This window comes from Taudactylus pleione, unplaced genomic scaffold, assembly GCF_031769625.1.
Source record: "Taudactylus pleione unplaced genomic scaffold, aTauple2 ptg000407l, whole genome shotgun sequence".
Classification (NCBI taxonomy): Eukaryota; Metazoa; Chordata; class Amphibia; order Anura; family Myobatrachidae; genus Taudactylus; species Taudactylus pleione.
The window spans coordinates 2,808,848-2,826,588 of NW_028284809.1; the positions used below are offsets into that span (position 1 = coordinate 2,808,848).

At 48.7% G+C, this 17,741-nt stretch overlaps 1 protein-coding gene across 1 annotated transcript in view; it reads left to right on the forward strand.

Annotated features, from left to right (window-relative positions):
- The first annotated feature begins 2,135 nt into the window (after positions 1 to 2,135).
- LOC148506373 (uncharacterized) overlaps positions 2,136 to 17,741 on the forward strand; it is an 89,014-nt gene continuing 73,408 nt past the window's right edge. Inside the window, exons 1-2 of the mRNA XM_088446916.1 lie at positions 2,136 to 2,250; positions 13,917 to 14,243. Coding sequence (XP_088303042.1) covers positions 2,187 to 2,250; positions 13,917 to 14,243 — 391 coding nt within the window. The 5' untranslated portion in view covers positions 2,136 to 2,186. The remainder of the gene's footprint in view (positions 2,251 to 13,916; positions 14,244 to 17,741) is intronic.

Here is a 17,741-nt window from a genome sequence, read left to right on the forward strand (position 1 = left end):
ACAGGCGCACGCTTGGCACTACTTTGTTGATGCACGTGCGGCTACTGCGCACACAATTCACAAACACAGAAAATAATTTTTTTTTGGACTGGAGTGTACTTTCGGGGGTTACAGCACCCTTAACGGTCAAGCCAGCCGGCCCTTTACTTATGACACAGGCGCATGCTTGGCACTACTTTGTTGATGCACGTGCGGCTACTGCGCACACAATTCACAAACACAGAAAATAATTTTTTTCGGGGTTTTGACTGGAGTGTACTTTCGGGGGTTACAGCACCCTTTAACGGTCAAGCCAGCCGGCCCTTTACTTATGACACAGGCGCACGCTTGGCACTACTTTGTTGATGCACGTGCGGCTACTGCGCACACAATTCACAAACACAGAAAATATATTATTTTTTTAGCACTTGGGGGGAGCACCCCTGATGGACAGAGCACCCCCTGGACAACACTACAGCACCCCTTTAGGACTGGGACACTGCACAGGACTTTGGAGTGGACACAGCCCCTATGGAGAACTGACTGCACAACACAGTCCAGCCAGCCCCTATGGACTTTGAAGTAGTGGACACAGCCCCTATTAACAACAGCAGCACAGCACAACACAGCCAGCCCCTATGGACTTTGAAGTAGTGGACAACAGCAGCACTACACTACACTACACTACACAGCCCTAACTCCCACCCTCCCTCTTCACTGTCCACAGCCGAGTGAGAAAATGGCGCCGACGCGGGTACCTTATATAGGATCCAAAACCCGCGAGACTCGGAAGGCGGGATGATGACGTTTTGCCTCAATTTCAGATCCGAGCCAGGCGGGAAAAGTCGAGCCTGACTCGGATCCGACTCGGATCGGGGGGGCTCGGGGGGGTTCGGATTTCAGAAATCCGAACCCGCTCACCCCTAATATACTGTAGCAGTGACAGAAAAAAGACCCATACACAGAAGGGTATGTTCAACGTTTGAACATTTCATCATAAATATCATGTTGTCAGGTAACTGTAAGGGCTCTTTCCTCTTTTAATCATTAATGGTGCCTACACACTGTCAGATTTGTCAGATCTGTCAGATCAAAGATTTGAACGATTTTTACCAAAGTTTTGAACGATTTGAACGATTTTTGACTGCATTAAAATGAATGGAAATCGTCCAAGTCTGACTGCAAACACATCAGATGTCAGATATCGTTATCTGACCATCGGGAACGCGCATCGTTCAAATCGTTCATCTGACAGATCTGTCAGATTTTCCTTCAGATATGAACGACTGAACGATTTTTAAATCGTTATCCTTCATATCTGAAGGAAAAATCTGATCGTGTGTATGCACCATTAGTCGTATAAACTTAATGGCTATCATCAGAGACTGGCACGGCAAAGTGATTAATTAACCCTTTAACCAGTATAGCTCACGTGTTGCAGCGATGAGAAATTGTTTTGCGATGTTAAACAAATTATCCTTCCCGCTATGTGTCAGAGATTGCTTTAAAGAGCTTCTTTTTTTTTTTTTAAATGTTGGGGTGTATTTACTAAGCAATGGATTTTCAAATCCCACAACTTTTTTGCAGATTTTGTCTGCCAAATGTAACCGGGTAATAACAGTAACTGCAAAATCAGGCATGTTTTGCATTAAAAATTATTGCTCTTTTAAATCTGGCAGGCAAAATCTGCAATAATCAAGAGTTTTGAAAATATACTGCTTAGTAAATACACCCCTTAATCTCAGTGTTTATCTTTGGTACTTTGGCACACAGTGAAATGAAAAGTTTGGCAGCAACAACATATATGAAATGAATGTACATTCACTAACAATATAAAAGACCTGAACAAAAACACACGGGACCAGAAAAACTTCTTCCTCCCGGCCGTTCCCTTATCATTCCTTTCATTGACAATGCCACACAAGACAGGAACCAGCAGTCTGTTTATAGCAGAGGAGGATGGGGTTACAGGAGGACGTGGAGGTGGAGTTGGACAAATGAAAGTGAAATTTGGATAATCATTACCAGCATACAGTTATATATAGCTCTTTAGTTAAGGAGGTTTGTGCCGTGCATAGAACTGAGGCAGCAAAAAGCAACTTTATTGTGTCACAGTGCAGTGTGGGAATGTGGAAGAAGCCAGGGACACAGGACGGCGCCCCCTGAGAGGCCAGCGAGAGACTGACAGGGAACATCTGAGGCAGGACATGAAGTGTGGAATAGGGATTCTCCTCCTCCTCCTCCTCCTCCTCCTCCTCCTGTATCACACAGGTCAGTGTGAGCTCTGCTCCATTCCACTGAAATAGAAGGAACACATTGCAGGAGAAGGACACCCATTCTGATATTCTCATCCCAAACCCTCTAATATGATGCCCTGTTGCACCCTGCTTTATGGGGACGCGCATGGATTTGGGTGTTGAGATGCGGCTTAGTTAATTCCATCCAATTTAAGTAGGGGGCTGATGAAAAATTTGAATGAGCCTCCTTTTGCGCAGTGCAACTTGCGTGTATTTGCACTGCGTATACTTCCGAAATGGCAGCAAGCCATACTTTCCTACTGTCCCAGAACGTTCGGGGGGCTCCTGAATCTCAGTTGGACAAATCTCCCGGAGCCGTCCACCCATGGCCCCCATACTTCCCGGGAGAAGTGGGTGGTCTGGGCAGTCGATGACGTGATTCGCATTGAATTGCCTCATCGTGGTCATGCCCTGTGCTTCACAATGCCAGTACTCATTGTGTAGCGGGGACAGGTCCACGATGATGTGATTGCTGCGCCCTGCCTACTTGCTCACTTTGTCGTGCCACCCTCCGCAGAGCCGTCTTGGCTGCGCCTCCCGGTCACATGCATTTCCATCGCACCTACACTCACAGCCAAAGAGGCAGAACTGTGTTGTAACTCTCACAGGTAAAGTGTGATCAGATGGTTCATTCATGTGGTGTTCTCACTTTTCCCACCAGCATTTGTGTAAGTTAAATGCTATAGTGTAACTACAGATGCGCCCAGGTTCATAGTAGCTGATCGCGCCATAATCGTGCGCCCATCACTCCAAGTGATTCCCAGTGACTGCATACGCTACGGTATGCTATGGTGCGCACTGCGATCGCACCATTCATTTCTATGGAGGCGCGCTCGCGAACGCAGGCATGCATTTTGCACTATGCATTGCGGGATTCACTGCACCATCAGCAACAGACTAGCTGGGCATATCTGTAGGTGTCATTCAGTGACCGTATTGCAGCTCTGCCCCACAATAATACAATATGGGGTCAATCCAAATAGGTGCGAGTAGCGAGTTTGTTTCATGAAAATGTACAAAAAATTTTTTAAAATAATATTTTTCAAAAAAAATAAATACAGGTCGAGTCTCCCATATCCAAATATTCCGAAATACGGAATTATTTTGGAATGACTGAGATAATGAAACCTTTGATTTTTGATGGTTCAATGTACACAAACTTTGTCTAAGGCACAAATTATTAAATATATTGTATAAAATTACCTTCAGGCTGTGTGTATAAGGTGTATAAGGTGTATATGAAACATAAATGAATTTTATGTATGTACACAAACTTTGCTTGAGCCACAAAATTATTGAATATATTGTATAATATTACCTGCAGGCTGTGAGTATAAGGTGTATATAACACATAAATGCATTTTGTGTGTATATTGGGGTCCTATTCCCAAGATATCTCATTATGATATGAAAATATTCCAAAATACGGAATATTCCCTTATCCAAAATACCCCTGGTCCCAAGCATTTTGGATATGGGAGACTCAACCTGTACACTAATTAAATTTGAGGTGCATAAAGCAATGAAAAAGTTGATTTTGGGATAATTTGAGGCCATATTTTTAAACCCCATAACATGACGTAATTATTGGACTAAATAAGCTAATTGGAAACTTCCAATTGCCTAATTAATTATTATGGAGGGTGTCCAAGGGGTTTTGTGTGGTGTCCCGACATTTTAACCTTACAAAAAAGATTTTCCCTGCCATCTCTAACGCTCAGGGCGGGATGCAGAAACGGGAGAAATGCGGTCACACCCAAAAATGCAAGTTTTACCATATTACTCATATGCACTGAGCCTCCGAATGTGATGCCTGTCAGGGCTTGGATGCCGAGGGTAATGCCGTTTTCAGATGACGTTACATTATAGAAGCCTATAGGCTTCTATCAGGAGACTGCTGTGAGAGACGCGCGTCCTTCTGTGCATGCAGAATGACACCAGAGGAGTCTCTCATTCGCAAAGGACCGCTCTTACCAAGAGAGCTGTCATTTCTGGTGTTCTTCACAACTTAAGCAACTCGCTCCTAATTGGATTGACCCCTATGCGTGTGTCCTTCAACTATGGGCCTCATTCAGAGGCGGTCATAGGATGCAAGCGGTCGCTCAGAAACTGGGTGGCCGCTTGCATCTTGAATGGCCGCCTCCATGTCGGTCGTTAGGCTGTTGGTTAACACCCACAGCTCTAACGACCGCTAAGGGAGATGGTCGCGATGGTCAAGACCATCGCGACCATCGGGGCTTATGACGAGATCCTAGTGTAGGGTCTCGTCAACCTTAAGCCCCAGGGAGCTTCCTGCTGTGTTTCAGCAGGAAGCTCCCCCTGACATCACTGATGATGTCAGTGCGGCCGCCCACAAAATGGTAGGCGTTCGTAAAGGAACGCCTCCGTTTTGGAAACCACCCCCCCGGCCCGCCTACCAAACGGGGGCAGCTGTCGATCAACATCGACAGCCGCCCCTTAGGTAACGAGCTCCGGAGCAACAGAGTTTCTCTGTCGCTCCGGGGCTTGCGCATGCGCAGTGTGGCCGCTGCGCGTGCACAGGCCAAACCATCGAGTCGGTTACGAGCTCATCGGCGCTCGCGACCGACTCTGAATGAGGTCCTATATCTCTACAAACATAGGAACTTTAAACAAACATTAAAAGGTGCGTAGTCCGGGAGGTCCATATACGGCTGATGTACTTAGGGCCTGATTCAGACTTGTTCGCTAGGCTGTGCTTGCATGTAGCCTGCCGATGTTTGCAATGTGCCCATGCCTATAAGACGCAGTGCGTATGCGCGAACCAATCCATGCTATTGCGAAGCGATCGCCCCTTGTACATAGACGCCCCGCCAGATTGAGTGACAGGATGAGCCATTTGTGGGTGGTGACAGGTTGCTTGATGGAAACGGGGGAGTATAAATATGAACACAGGCGTGTCTGAGCATCTTAACGCCGTGTCAGAGGTGTGCATAATTAAGACGCAGCATCATAGTACACGTCACATGGCTAAATTACACACTGAAGTGCTCGCAGTGCTTGCGGTAGAGTATGGTCAGCCAGAAGTGCTGCATAGGGGTCCGATGTTACCGATGTTACCAATTGTTGCATACACTTCCTGGAGGAGACGTGTATCACTAAGTGAAAGTGGGCGTCTTAAGACAGGCTGGTGGGCGTCTAAATACACACTGCGATCGCACGTGAAGACATAGTGGGAGTGCTCAGGGCCGCCATCAGGGGGGGTCTGCCGGGCCTGGAGTCCCAGGCCCAGAGAGAGTGGGGGTCCGGTGACAGCAGAGCAGAAGATATGAATCGGGCTTTGGCAGCCTGGGAGAAAACATGCCACCAACGGTATTTTAAATATGGCACCATCCGTGAGCCATTACAGCTCGTGGACCGGCAGCCAATCAGGAGTGGCCACTAAGGATACTGAATTTAAACCTCTATACACTCCTGTCGATACCTTCTAAAAACCTGCCTATACCTTCTAAAATTGACGCTATTTGCGTACGCAGTCATACAGTAAATAAATGCCTTCAGACCTTGAACATGTGTTTCCAAAGTACAAAGTATTATTCAAGTAAAATACAGATAGTTACACGCTGTGATCTAAGTACAATTTAGCGTAAAGAAATTATACAGACCCAAGATACAGTTATACATACGCACGCGCTCTGGGACCAGTTATCGCATCAACAAGAAACCTCCGTCAATCAGCAAGAAGACTCCAGATGGGGGTCATAACACACATATATATACCCTTACATAAATAGACAATACAATAGAGAGGTTTATTGCGATCCCTTTGGTTCTCCATCACGGTGCTTCTGTTACAGGACATTTAACAGGTCGATTCAAATGGACACAGACCAGCCTCCAACAGCCTTTTGTCTCCGTTTTCCCGCCTCATGCAAATCTAGGCTGTTGGTTTTACAAGGTACATTTTGGTGCTTTATGGCCCTCATTCAGAGCCACTCGCTAGCGGCAGTACGCTCGTTCCGAGCGATGTTCGCACATCTGCGCATGCGTATGGTTTTTAGTACGCATGCGCGAACCAGTCAGTGCGGCCGAAAATCGTTTGTATGCAATATAGCGAGTGCCTGCTATTTTGAGTGACAGAATGAGGCGTATGTGGGTGGTAACAGGGGAAGGTGCTTGAAAACGGGGAGTGGAGATCCGAACGCAGGCGTGCTTAAAGGTCAAAACGGGCGTTTTATGGGTGTGCATAATTAATACAGCAGCATCAATGACCACGTCATTTGGTTTTTTTTAACTCAGAACTGCTCGCAAAATAGCGGTTGAAAAAACCAACCACAAGAATAGCGAGCAGTTCATATCCTGTTTGATGTACTCGATTAATCTAATAAATAGCGGACATGACGTATGGTGCGAGCGGCCAGGGGGCGTTTTTAAGAAATAAAAGAGCATATGTTTTGCTCGCTCGTTCAGACTTAGAGGTGTGAACAGACTGCAATGTGCGAACGGATCATTTGCATAGCCACCCCTTGTTTTTGAACGAACGAACGCAAATAGCAAACGGCTCTGAATGAGGGCCTATATCTCTACGGTCCATAAGTTGAGAATGCATGTTGCGATCTTCACACCGATGATACCGGAAAGCTGTTGAGAAAGTGCAGATCAGTATAACACCAAACACTGCTTACTTATCACGTATTAAACCTTAAATACCAAATAGCCTTTATTTCACAGCATTTGTAATAAATGAATAAAACTTGAAACTTATACTTTAAAACTATGGAACCTTTTATGTGAGTGTGCATTGTGTAAGTATTAGAAATTTGGGGAAAGACGCTAGTTAACTTGGGGCAGATGCGTACGTATGAAGCTAATAAACAGCGTTCACATGCAGGATATTATGCAGTCGCTAATGTGCGACATGTTAACAGCGCAACTGTGTGTATTAATGTGTGTACAGTATTAATGTGTGTATGGGGTAAGGTAAAATATGCGATCGCCTGATGTTAATAATAGCATCGCCATATGTACTTAAATGTGAGTTTAGCTAAAATGGCGCTGGGCGGCCATTCGCAAAATGGCGTTTTGCAGATCTAATTTTCAAGATGGTGTCTTGCGGCCATTCACAAGATGGCGTTGTTTCGATCTAATTTTAAGCTGATCTTGTCTCAGCCAATTATCCAGCTTCGACACCGCGATGGCCGCTCCTGATTGGCTGCTGGTACGCGAGCTGTGATTGGTTCGCCGCTAGCGCCATATTTGAAATACCGCCGGCAGCGCTGTTTCTCCCTGGCTGCCGTTGTTTACTCTGCACCACTGTCTCCCGGGCCCGCTGAAGAAACAAGGTAGGACTCGGAGTCCCTGCCCTATGCCCCTCCACCTAGTGCAGCTAGCCTTCCCTACCCTAACCCCTTACTCCAGCCAGCCTTCCCTGCCCTGTGCTCCCCTTGTCCAGTCAGCCTTCTCTGCCCTGTGCCTCCCCAGTCCAGCCAGCCTTTCCTTCCTTGTGCTCCTCCCAAATCAAGCCAGCCTTCTCTGCCCCGTGCCCCCCCCCCAGTCCACCCAGCTTTCCATGCTCTGTGCACCCCAATTAAGGTCCAGCCTTCCATGCCCTGTGCATCCCCAGTCCAGCCTTCTCTGTGCCCTCCCAGTCCAGGCTTCCCAGCCCTGTGTGCCCATGTCCATCCTTCCTTCCCGACCCCCCCAGTGTAACTCCACCCCCATTATACACAGCTCCGCCCCCCTCTGCTCCATCCCCCAGGGGGGCCCTGCCTATTTTGTCACTACTGGGCCCCACGATTTCTGATGGCTGCCCTGTGCGTGCTAATGCCTTGCCGTGCGATCGCAGGATTTGCATACTTTGGCAGCTGACGGCTGCGTGCGAACGCATCTAGCGAGCGGGTCTGAATCAGGCACTTAGATCCAACTGTGCCGCACTTTATTTTAAACACAATCATACAATGCTGGTAGTGAAGCCGGTATATTATTACCAGTCTGAGTCTCTGCTCTATGCCAGTGGTAACTGTCAGTGTTGGATCTATGTAAGGTTAGGGTGCTGATACACCATGAGATGTATCCAGAGTCCTATAGAGGCAAATAATCTGCAGTTTGGTAGCAGTATATAGGAAGTTCCCTCTGCCACACAAGCAATGTGGTACATAGGTATTAGAGGCATCCCGCTAAAAAGCCAGTCATACTGGCATGACGATTGTATCTTTGTCTCTCCCGTTCTTTCACTGGCAGTTTTTCAGGCGTGTACCTCCCCCGTTCTGATTTCCTAGTGTTTCCCAGTGTATCGCTGGTCTGGATTTTTAGTGGCGATCTCGTGCTGGGTACACAATTAGAACATTTTACAATAAACAGTAACTTTTAAAGCCCAGGGACATAGGAAAAACTGGTCAGATTAGCAACTAACATGCAGAAACAAGATATATTTTATTGTGCAGCTGATCAATACCCAAAAATACGGACATTTCACAGACCAAAATATATTAAGCGATTATTCGCTACTGCGCATGTGGGAAAAGTTCTGGAAAGCCCTACGATGCATGCGGGTGCTTTTTGCCATTTGAACTGGTGGCAAATAGACACGGGCGTTCCAAGGAAGTGGCTGAGAAGAGGCTTGAAGAGATTGCAAAAAACAAAGATCTCATGAGCACTGTCAGACTAGGGCATGAAGTGCTCACCAGGGGAATTCACTGGTAGGAGACCTATGCATAAGGCAGGGCCGAAACTAGGATTTTTGTTACCCGGGGCAAGACAGTAATTTGGCACCCCCCCTGCTAATTCCCCCATAGTAATGCCCCCTGCAGCAGTGCCCCTATAGCAGGGGTGGGGAACCTTTTTTCTGTGAGGGCCATTTTGATATATATAAAAATTTTCGCAGGCTCAGTGCAGGCCACACCCTCCATGTGACGTCACACAGGGGCGGGGCCACAATCACCGGTGATTACAGCAATGCCCAAAGCACCCTGAGGATGCTCCAGAGAGCTGTAAGGGCAGCGGTGTGACCATCTGAAGCTTCCTAAGGATGCTCCAGGCTGCACTGCTGCATAGATTCTGGCTGCAGGGTGCCATTCTAGGCACCATGTTAGCCAGATGAGGCTAGCAGAAAAAAGCTCAGAGGGCCTGACCAAATGATTCCGCGGGCCTTATATGGCCCCCGGGCCTGAGGTTCCATATCCCTGCCTTATAGTAATGCCCCCCTTCAACAGTGCACCTATAGTAATGCCCCCTGTAGTAGTGCCCATATAGTAATGCCCCTGTAGTAGTGCCCATATGGTAATGCCACAATTGTAATGCTCCTGTAGTAGTGCCCATATAGTAATGTCCCTGTAGTAGTACCCATATGGTAATGCCCCCATAGTAATGCCCCTGTAGTAGTGCCCATATGGTAATGCCCCAGTAGTAGTGCCCATATGGTAATGCCCCCATAGTAATGCCCCTGTAGTAGATCCCATATGGTAATGCCCCCATGGTAATGCCCATGTAGTGATGCCCCTGTAGTAGTGCCCATATGGTCAGGCCCGCCAAGAGCTGTACCAAGCCCGGGTAAATGGGGGCGTGGCCTAATTGTGGAACACGGGACCATGCCCCCTTAGGTAAACAAAAAAGTTTTGAAGCGCCATTAAGCGGCGCCGTGCGCTGGCAAAGGGGGTGCAGTGAGCCCCCTCAGCCCGGCGCATAACCAGTGTGGGGCGCGATCAGCTTGATTGCTTCCCCCACAGGCATAGGAGACTGCTGTGGCTGCTTCTTAGCAGCTGCGAGCAGTCTCCCAGTGCAGCCCAGTAGCATGTGCTGGGCTGCAGTGATGTAGATGGGGGGGAGTGGTGCCGGACCTGGGCCTCTGCCGGGCCACTCCAGCAAGCCAGAGCAATTAGTACCCGCTCCCCCCTCCCCTCACGGTGCCCCTGCATATGGTAATGCCCCATTAGTAATGCCCCTGTAGTAATGCCCCTGTAGTGCCGCTTACACAAAAAAAAAAACAATACTTACCTTAAACTCCGCGGTTGACTCTGCTTAACTCTCAGAGGATCCCCCTTAAGTTTAGAGGCATTGCCTGGCTCTCCTTCCATGGACGGCTTTATGTGAGTCGGAATCTCATATGGATGAGTGCTGAGGATAGTGGTTGCCCACAGGAGGAGTGTCTAGGGGAGGAGTGTCTAGGGGAGGAGGAGACTATAGACCACTTTTTCTGTGAGTGTCCCTTTAACATACAGTAGAGGTTTATAAAAAGGTTTCAAGGGCTCTACGTATACCGTTCCTTTCGGGGCTGAGTTACCCTGAATGGGCTTTATGGGGCATTGAAGAGATATGGAAGGTCTGATTTGTGCACTATTATTTTAGTCAGCTTAGCGGTTAGATTTTGCACGTGTCAGATTACAATTCGGAGTAAAGTCCTTCCTTGTGAGATAGTGGTGTTGGAGATTCTGCACGAGGTGAAACGGATGATGGTTAATGAGGAGGAGAGAATGGACGCCGTCAGTTCGTCCAGGTTGTGGCGCCATCTGAGGCCGCCTTTGATTGGGTAGCATAAATTTAATTTCTTGTCAGGATCTTTTGTGGCTTTTCTGTCCTATCACATGAGTAGCATAAGTAACATTTCTTAGAGGATTCGCTTTACCTACATCTAAATGGCTGTATTTAAGTTTCCGCTACTTTTGGCTAGGTTAGGATGGTGCGTGGGGGAGGGGGAGGAGGGGGGGAGAAGGATGGGGTGGTGTGTTCAATTATTATGGTGGTATAAGTTAATAAGTGGGAGGGTGTGAGGTGATGTGTGAAGTTAAGAAAATATGAATTTATATCATACATGCCTACTCTCCCGATTTGGCCGGGAGCCTCCCGAAAATCGGGTGCCGCTCCCGGCCCCCCGGAAAAGTAGGCAGGTCTCCCGACTTCTCCAGTCCCCCCCGCAATATAGCGCTAAACCCCCGCTGTGGAGGGGCTGATGACGTGATTTGCATCATCATAACCCCGCCCCCTGCCTCGCAATGCCGGAAATATCGAAATTGTGTAGCGGGGGCAGAGCCTAGATGACGCGGTTGCGTGGCTCCGCCCCCAAACTCCGCCCCTAAACACTGGTAATGTGTCTGGGCACGCCCCTCTATAAGGCCCCGCCCCCCTGCTAAACCGACCTGGCTGCTTCCTCCCGGAGGAAGCAGCCAGAATGTAGGCAAGAATGATTTATATTATGTGACAATATATATATAGTGATAGGATCACTGGTAAAGTGGTCTGTGGCAGGTACGTTTATTCCAGATTCCTGCCCTATGTGTTTTAGACCCCCAGGAGAAAGTCTGCAATCTAGCAGACTTGAGTCTCTGCTTTTCGAAAAGCCGGTTTGGGATCTGGGGGTTGTGGGTGAGAGGAGAGGGAGGGCTCCACCCACAGCCACTCCAGGTTTTGGGGCCTTTCAGCCTGGTAGCAGGCTCATTAGGGCTTGCAGCTGGAGATGGCTTTGATAAGCTTGGTTTGTGTGGGGCTGAGTGTCTCACCTGGGAGAGCAGACAGGGAGTTTGCTCAGAGACACTTGGAAACCTAGCTGTGAGGACTGTGCTGTGCTTTTGTTACTGATGAGGGTATTAGGCCCTGCCAGGTTCTTGTAGTGAGGGAAATCACTTGTAAAGTTAGAGCCCAGACAGGGCTAGGATTTATGTTTATGTTTTCTTTATGTAATTTCTGATATTGTACAATAAAGACTGGCGCCGACCAGCTTGTACTCGCATCCAGACTGGTGTGCTGTTTCCCGGCTGCTGTGTATGTAAGGAATGAGTCCATCTACCCCAGGAGAGGGACCCCTAACCCGACTGAACGTCACAAGATATATATATTATAATATATATTTTATATTGTTGCAATCTGTTTTAATAAAACAAAACCTTAAACCCCGCTCCTACGTCCGTCGGCGTCCAGTCCGTCTGGCTGCTCCTCGGAACTACGGGAGAGACATCATGACGTCTCTCCCATAGTGCCCATGGGGAGAGCTGGAAGCTGTAGTTCAGGAGAGAACTCCAGCCTCCGGCTACCGTGGTGCAGCAGAGAAGGAGATGGGCGCCCGCTGGAAATAAAATCTCAGCGGGCGTCCAGCCCCCCTGCGGTGCTGGGCTGGAGGACACTAGTGGCAGGTGAAGCAGCGTACCCGGTGCATGTGCACCTCCAGCCCCCCTAGTTGCAGCCCTGCATAAGGGGTGCTCACAGACACCAGAGGGGGTGTGGCCAATCAGCATAGAAGCTTAACCACGGAGCTGTGATCCCTATAAGAGGGGTAGGGCCCTCAGGCAGAATGGCCCACAGAGGATTTTCCCTTTACCCATGTTGGCCAATCCGACCCTGGTGGCATGTGGAAAGGTATGAGGGGCAAGTGGAGTGGTCTAAGCGCTATGTGCTAGGTGTGAGTAGCATGTGGTAAGGTCTGAATGGCATTGGGGTTACATGTGGGATCTGAGGGTATGTGGGGACATATTGGCCCTGATTCAGAGCCGGACACTCTGACCAGAGCGCTCGCTCTGAATCAGGGCCCACCTCCATTAATATGGAGCGTCCTCCTGGACGCTCGTATAGCTGTGGGTCACCACCCACAGCATATATGAGCGTGCAGGATGATGGTCGCGATGGTTTTGACCTCGAGCAAAAGCCTGCGGTTGAGTTTTTCAACCGCAAGGCCAAGAGTGATCTATCAGAGCCAAAATCACTCCCACTGACATCACTAGTGATGTTAGTGGGGCCGGCTTCAGATGGTAGGCGTTCCCTTGGGAACGCCTCCATCTGGCAGGCACGCCCCCGGCATGCCCACCAAAGGGGGCGTGCTGTCAATCAACATCGACAGCACGCCCCCTTTGATGAGACACTCCGAGCGAAGGAAAGTCCTTCGCTCGTCGCGTCTCGCGCATGCGTACGACGGAGCTCCCTCCGTCGTGCGCATGCGCAGTGCAGACCATCGACCCACTTGCGAGCGGACAGCCGCTCGCGAGTGGGTCTGAATGAGGGCCATTATGTCTAGTGAGTGTTGGAGTGCTTGTAGGGGCATTTTGTGGCATGTGATGGAATTTTGTAGCAGGTGACGGGCATGAGGGGGCATTTTGAGATAAATTATGGGGAATCCAAGGTTTTGAGTGTTGTATTTTAATTATTGAAATATAGTATAATGTGTGTCTCTTTTGAAGTATGGGGAATTCACACATACATCTCTTGAAACTTGTCAGGTTGACATCACCGGTATATACTAAGGTTACATGTTATTATTACTCATTATTGGTCACTACTGGCCTGATTCCGAGTCACACCTACTGCGGCAGCGCCCGCCGCAACATTCCGTGCTTGAAATACGCTGCAAATATACTGTGGGCCCCACGCAAGAGGCAGTTGCTCTGCCCCCAACCCTTCCACCACCAACAATGGCCTTCGTCACTGTCATCGGCATAGGCTGGGTGCAAATGATCAGTCTGAAACAGCTGCAGCTAGTACCAGCTACGTCTAACTCAATCGACCAGAACTCCTACAGCTACATACAAGTGCCCTTTTGCCATCTAATAACGCCCGTTTATCTGTAAGCGCAAATACCGCCATGCTATGTCTGACTCTGAATAGAGCTGCTGAGACTTTTTAATACTACTGCAATTTACAATAACTATACCGTATCCTATGATGATTTGTGTATAACTATTATACATGTTTCGCCATCTACAGGGGGTGCTCTGGAGCTGATCGTTCCTCCTACACATCGAGCCCAGGTGGGATTCGGTGCTCAGATTCCCTGCAAGTATAAAGAGAAACCTCCTGTGAATCCTAAATTTCTTGGAATACAATGGTTTAAAGACGGAGAGTCCATCCTCACCTACAATGATGTTGTTACACAAACTGACCCCAGATATTCATTGGACACAGAAGCAGCGTTACGTGGAACCGCCGACCTGTCTATATCTAACATATCTGTATCTGATGGTGGAGTCTACAAATGTTCTGTGACCTACAGCCCATCGAAGCTAGATAAGAATATCCAACTGGACATTCTAGGTAGCTGGGTAATGTTTGGCTGTAGAGGAGCAGTATTGTACTCTACGGGTTACATGGAAGAGCTTAACCTGTCACTGTGCAGCATTATGTCTCAGATCGCAGCGCGCAAAATCATTCCTCTGCCCTGCCCACTTCATGGGGATGAGGGAGGTTGCCAGGAAAATTCAGAAGAAAGTCAGTGGACAACTGTGATCTAATCCTGTTTGCTAATCATTACAATGGATGCATTTTATTCGGTAGCGGTGCAAACAGGGCCGGCTCTAGGGGTGTTCTACCAGTGCGGTCGCACAAGGGCGTCACCCCTAGAGGGCGGCACCCTTCCCCAGCATCCCGATTTCAGTGGGACAGTACTGTCCCGTTGCTCCATCTGCGGGCCGAAGTGGCCCGCGGGTGGTCTAATTGGGAGGTTGGGGACCCCCACCGCCGCAGCTGTGCGGCGGTGCCTGACCCCCGGAGTGTGAATAGATGCCGCACGCATGCGCGCGGCATCCATTCACTGACGGAAGAGGGCTGGGGGAAGCCCAGCCAGTGACGGATTGCTGGGCTTTACCCCCAGCCTGACGTTATTTGGAGGCGTGCCATGCGGGCACGCCTCCAAATAACGTCACAAAGGGGGTGTGGCCTATGGTGTTTAGGCCACGCCCCCAAATTCGGTCGCCCTGGGTACAAAGTGTTGACCTTCGACACCTGAATATTGACGTATCAAATTTTCACATTCACAATTACATTGTGAAATCGACAGTTGGCATGTCGATATAGCTTTTTCAGTTGATTATAGCCCTAACCATATCCTCACCTTAACACTAAAATTGACTGTTGACATTAAGAATGACATTGTAAACATATCGACATGTCATTTTGAATGTCAACACTTTGTCCATGTTGACATTCTCAGAATCTTGGGGCCCGGTACCGGGATGTAGCCAGGAAGCCGACGGTCTAAATGCTGACCGTTGGCTTCCCGACTGTCAAATCCCGGCAAGGTACTAAAGACAGGCGTTGAAAACTCTATGCCTGTAATTAGACCTGCACCGGAAAACTGATGCCCAGCATACCGTATGAAGGTAAACTGGGCGCGGACAGCCACGGGGGAGCAGGGTTAGGTTTTAGGGCTCCTGGGGCTGAATTAGGGTTAGGCACTCCCTGGGAGGGTTAGGTTTAGGCTAGAGGATGGGGGGTTAGGGTTAGGCACCCGCAGGGGGGAGATTAGGGTTAGGCACCCCCCTGGGATTCTTAGGTTTAGGCTGCGGGGAGGGGGTTTAGGCACTTGGGGGGGAAGGTTAGTGTTAGGCACCCCTAAGGGAAGGTTAGGATTAGGGTAGGGAGTAGGGTTAGCAGTACTTACCTTATTTAGCATTTGGGATCTTCACCTCTGCCAGGCCTCCACTGTCGAGATTTGAACCGCCGGCCATGCTACCTACTACACCCCTGGTACCAGTGTCCCCCTTGTAACCCACTATCGGCCGGGCCTGATGATGATTTTTTTTAAAAACAATCAGTACTGGACCCAGTGGCGGATCCAGGGGGGGCCATTGGAGCGATCGCCCCCCCTAGCACATTTAGAAAAAAAAAACTTACCTCTGTCCAGGGACCGAAGATGGGGGCTCCGGTGATGTCCTCCCTCCAGTCAGCTGGTCTCCCAGCTCCTGCACTGTGACCCTGGTCAGCTGCTGCATTAAACAGCTGACCAGGTCACAGTGCATGATGGGAAACCAGCTGACCGGAGCCCCGGAGGGAGAACATCACCAGAGCAGCAGCGGAGGTAAGTGTAAACAAAGGGGGGGGAGGGGGAGGTTGCTACGAGGGGGGGGTCGCGGGGGTTGTCACGAGGGGGGGGTCGCGGGGGAGAGGGGGTGACGGAATTAATCTTTAACTCACCCCCCCTAATAGAACATTCTAGATCCGCCCCTGACTGGACCACAGTGGATCAAGAAAATATAGTTTTCAAGTAGCTTGCTCCTATGCTGGTTACTGCAATGTTGTACTGCATGTGTGACACCCCGACAGGTAGGGTAGAGTTGTTAAGTGAGGTTCAGGTATCTTACTAGAAGGAATAGATGGTTGGTCACTCTCTGTATTAGCTCTAACGAGGGTTATCTTCACAGCAGAGGAGGAGTTTGATTCTTCACCCAATGAATTATGCCTATTAGTGTCAAACAAGACTCTATTTATTGACCGTACTAACTCATTAGCACAGTTGAAATAATGTTAGGGATATAGTTTGAATACATTTCATAAAATAAATACATGCAAAAGGTATTTCTGGGTAAGTAACATACACATAACAATGTAGCAAGGTTTATTGTACTGGAACTCGGCAAGATCCAAAGTTTTCTTCAATTACCACCTGTTGGATCTATGTGATCCTGAGGACATAAAACTGGTTTGACAGTCCCAATGCAGTTTACCTTAACCAATCTTTACCACATTACTAAATACCATTTAGTTATAATTTAAACCACCTAAATGGCTTATCTAGACCGAACCACTAGTAGGTTGGAGGGAACAGGAACAACAGGCATTTTTGCATAAAACCCTTTAGGACTACTATAAACTTAATTTAGTCAATATTTACTCTAGTACAATTCCCCCCGCTGGATCTGTAGAGGTGGTGCACATACGCTGGATCTGTAGAGGTGGTGCACATACGCTGGATCTGTAGAGGTGGTGCACATACGCTGGATCTGTAGAGGTGGTGCACATATGCTGGATCTGTAGAGGTGGTGCACATACATTGCAGATCTGTAGAGGTGGTGCACATACACTGGATCTGTAGAGGTGGTGCACCTACGTTGCAGATCTGATTCCCTGATTGTGCGTCAAGGGGAAGTGGCTATTAGATGTCCCAGCGGAGGGGCTGGAAAATTCCAAAACTGCTGGCTGTGTTTGTGGCAAAGAAATTATTCTTAAAACAGTTTTTACTATCTCTTTTCTGCTACCACAAGACACTGTGAAAGTTGCACTTGGCGTATCACTGTAATTTCAGGACTGAGAACTATTCTGTGACTTGAGCGAGTCTTTCAGTACAGTATTATTGGCTGCGTTGCTCTAGTAATGCTGTCCTAGGAACAGATGTAACTATTCTGTTTATACAGAAACACTATGGCTTGGGGAGATGAGCTAGTCTCTGCTGTGAGCGCTGTTACCATGTAGCCAGACAGTTGGGGGTAGTGCTATAATGCAGGGCTGTGCTTAGTGGGAATACATACGAATTACCCGTCAGCAGAAGGCAGACACGGCTGAAAATCTCGATCGTCGGAAGGTATCAACTAACCTAACCCCCCTAACCCTAACCCTCCTTAGGGTTGCCTAACCCTAACCTTCCCCCCAGTGCCTAATCCTAATCCCCCCTCTAAGTGCCTAAACCTAACCCCCCCTTCCCCGCAGCCTAAACCTAAGTCCCCCGGGCGGGTGCCTAACCCTAACCTCCCCCCCAGGAGCCCTAAACCTAACCCTCCCCCCCCGCGGCTGTCTGCAGCAGCGCCCGGCATCACTTCG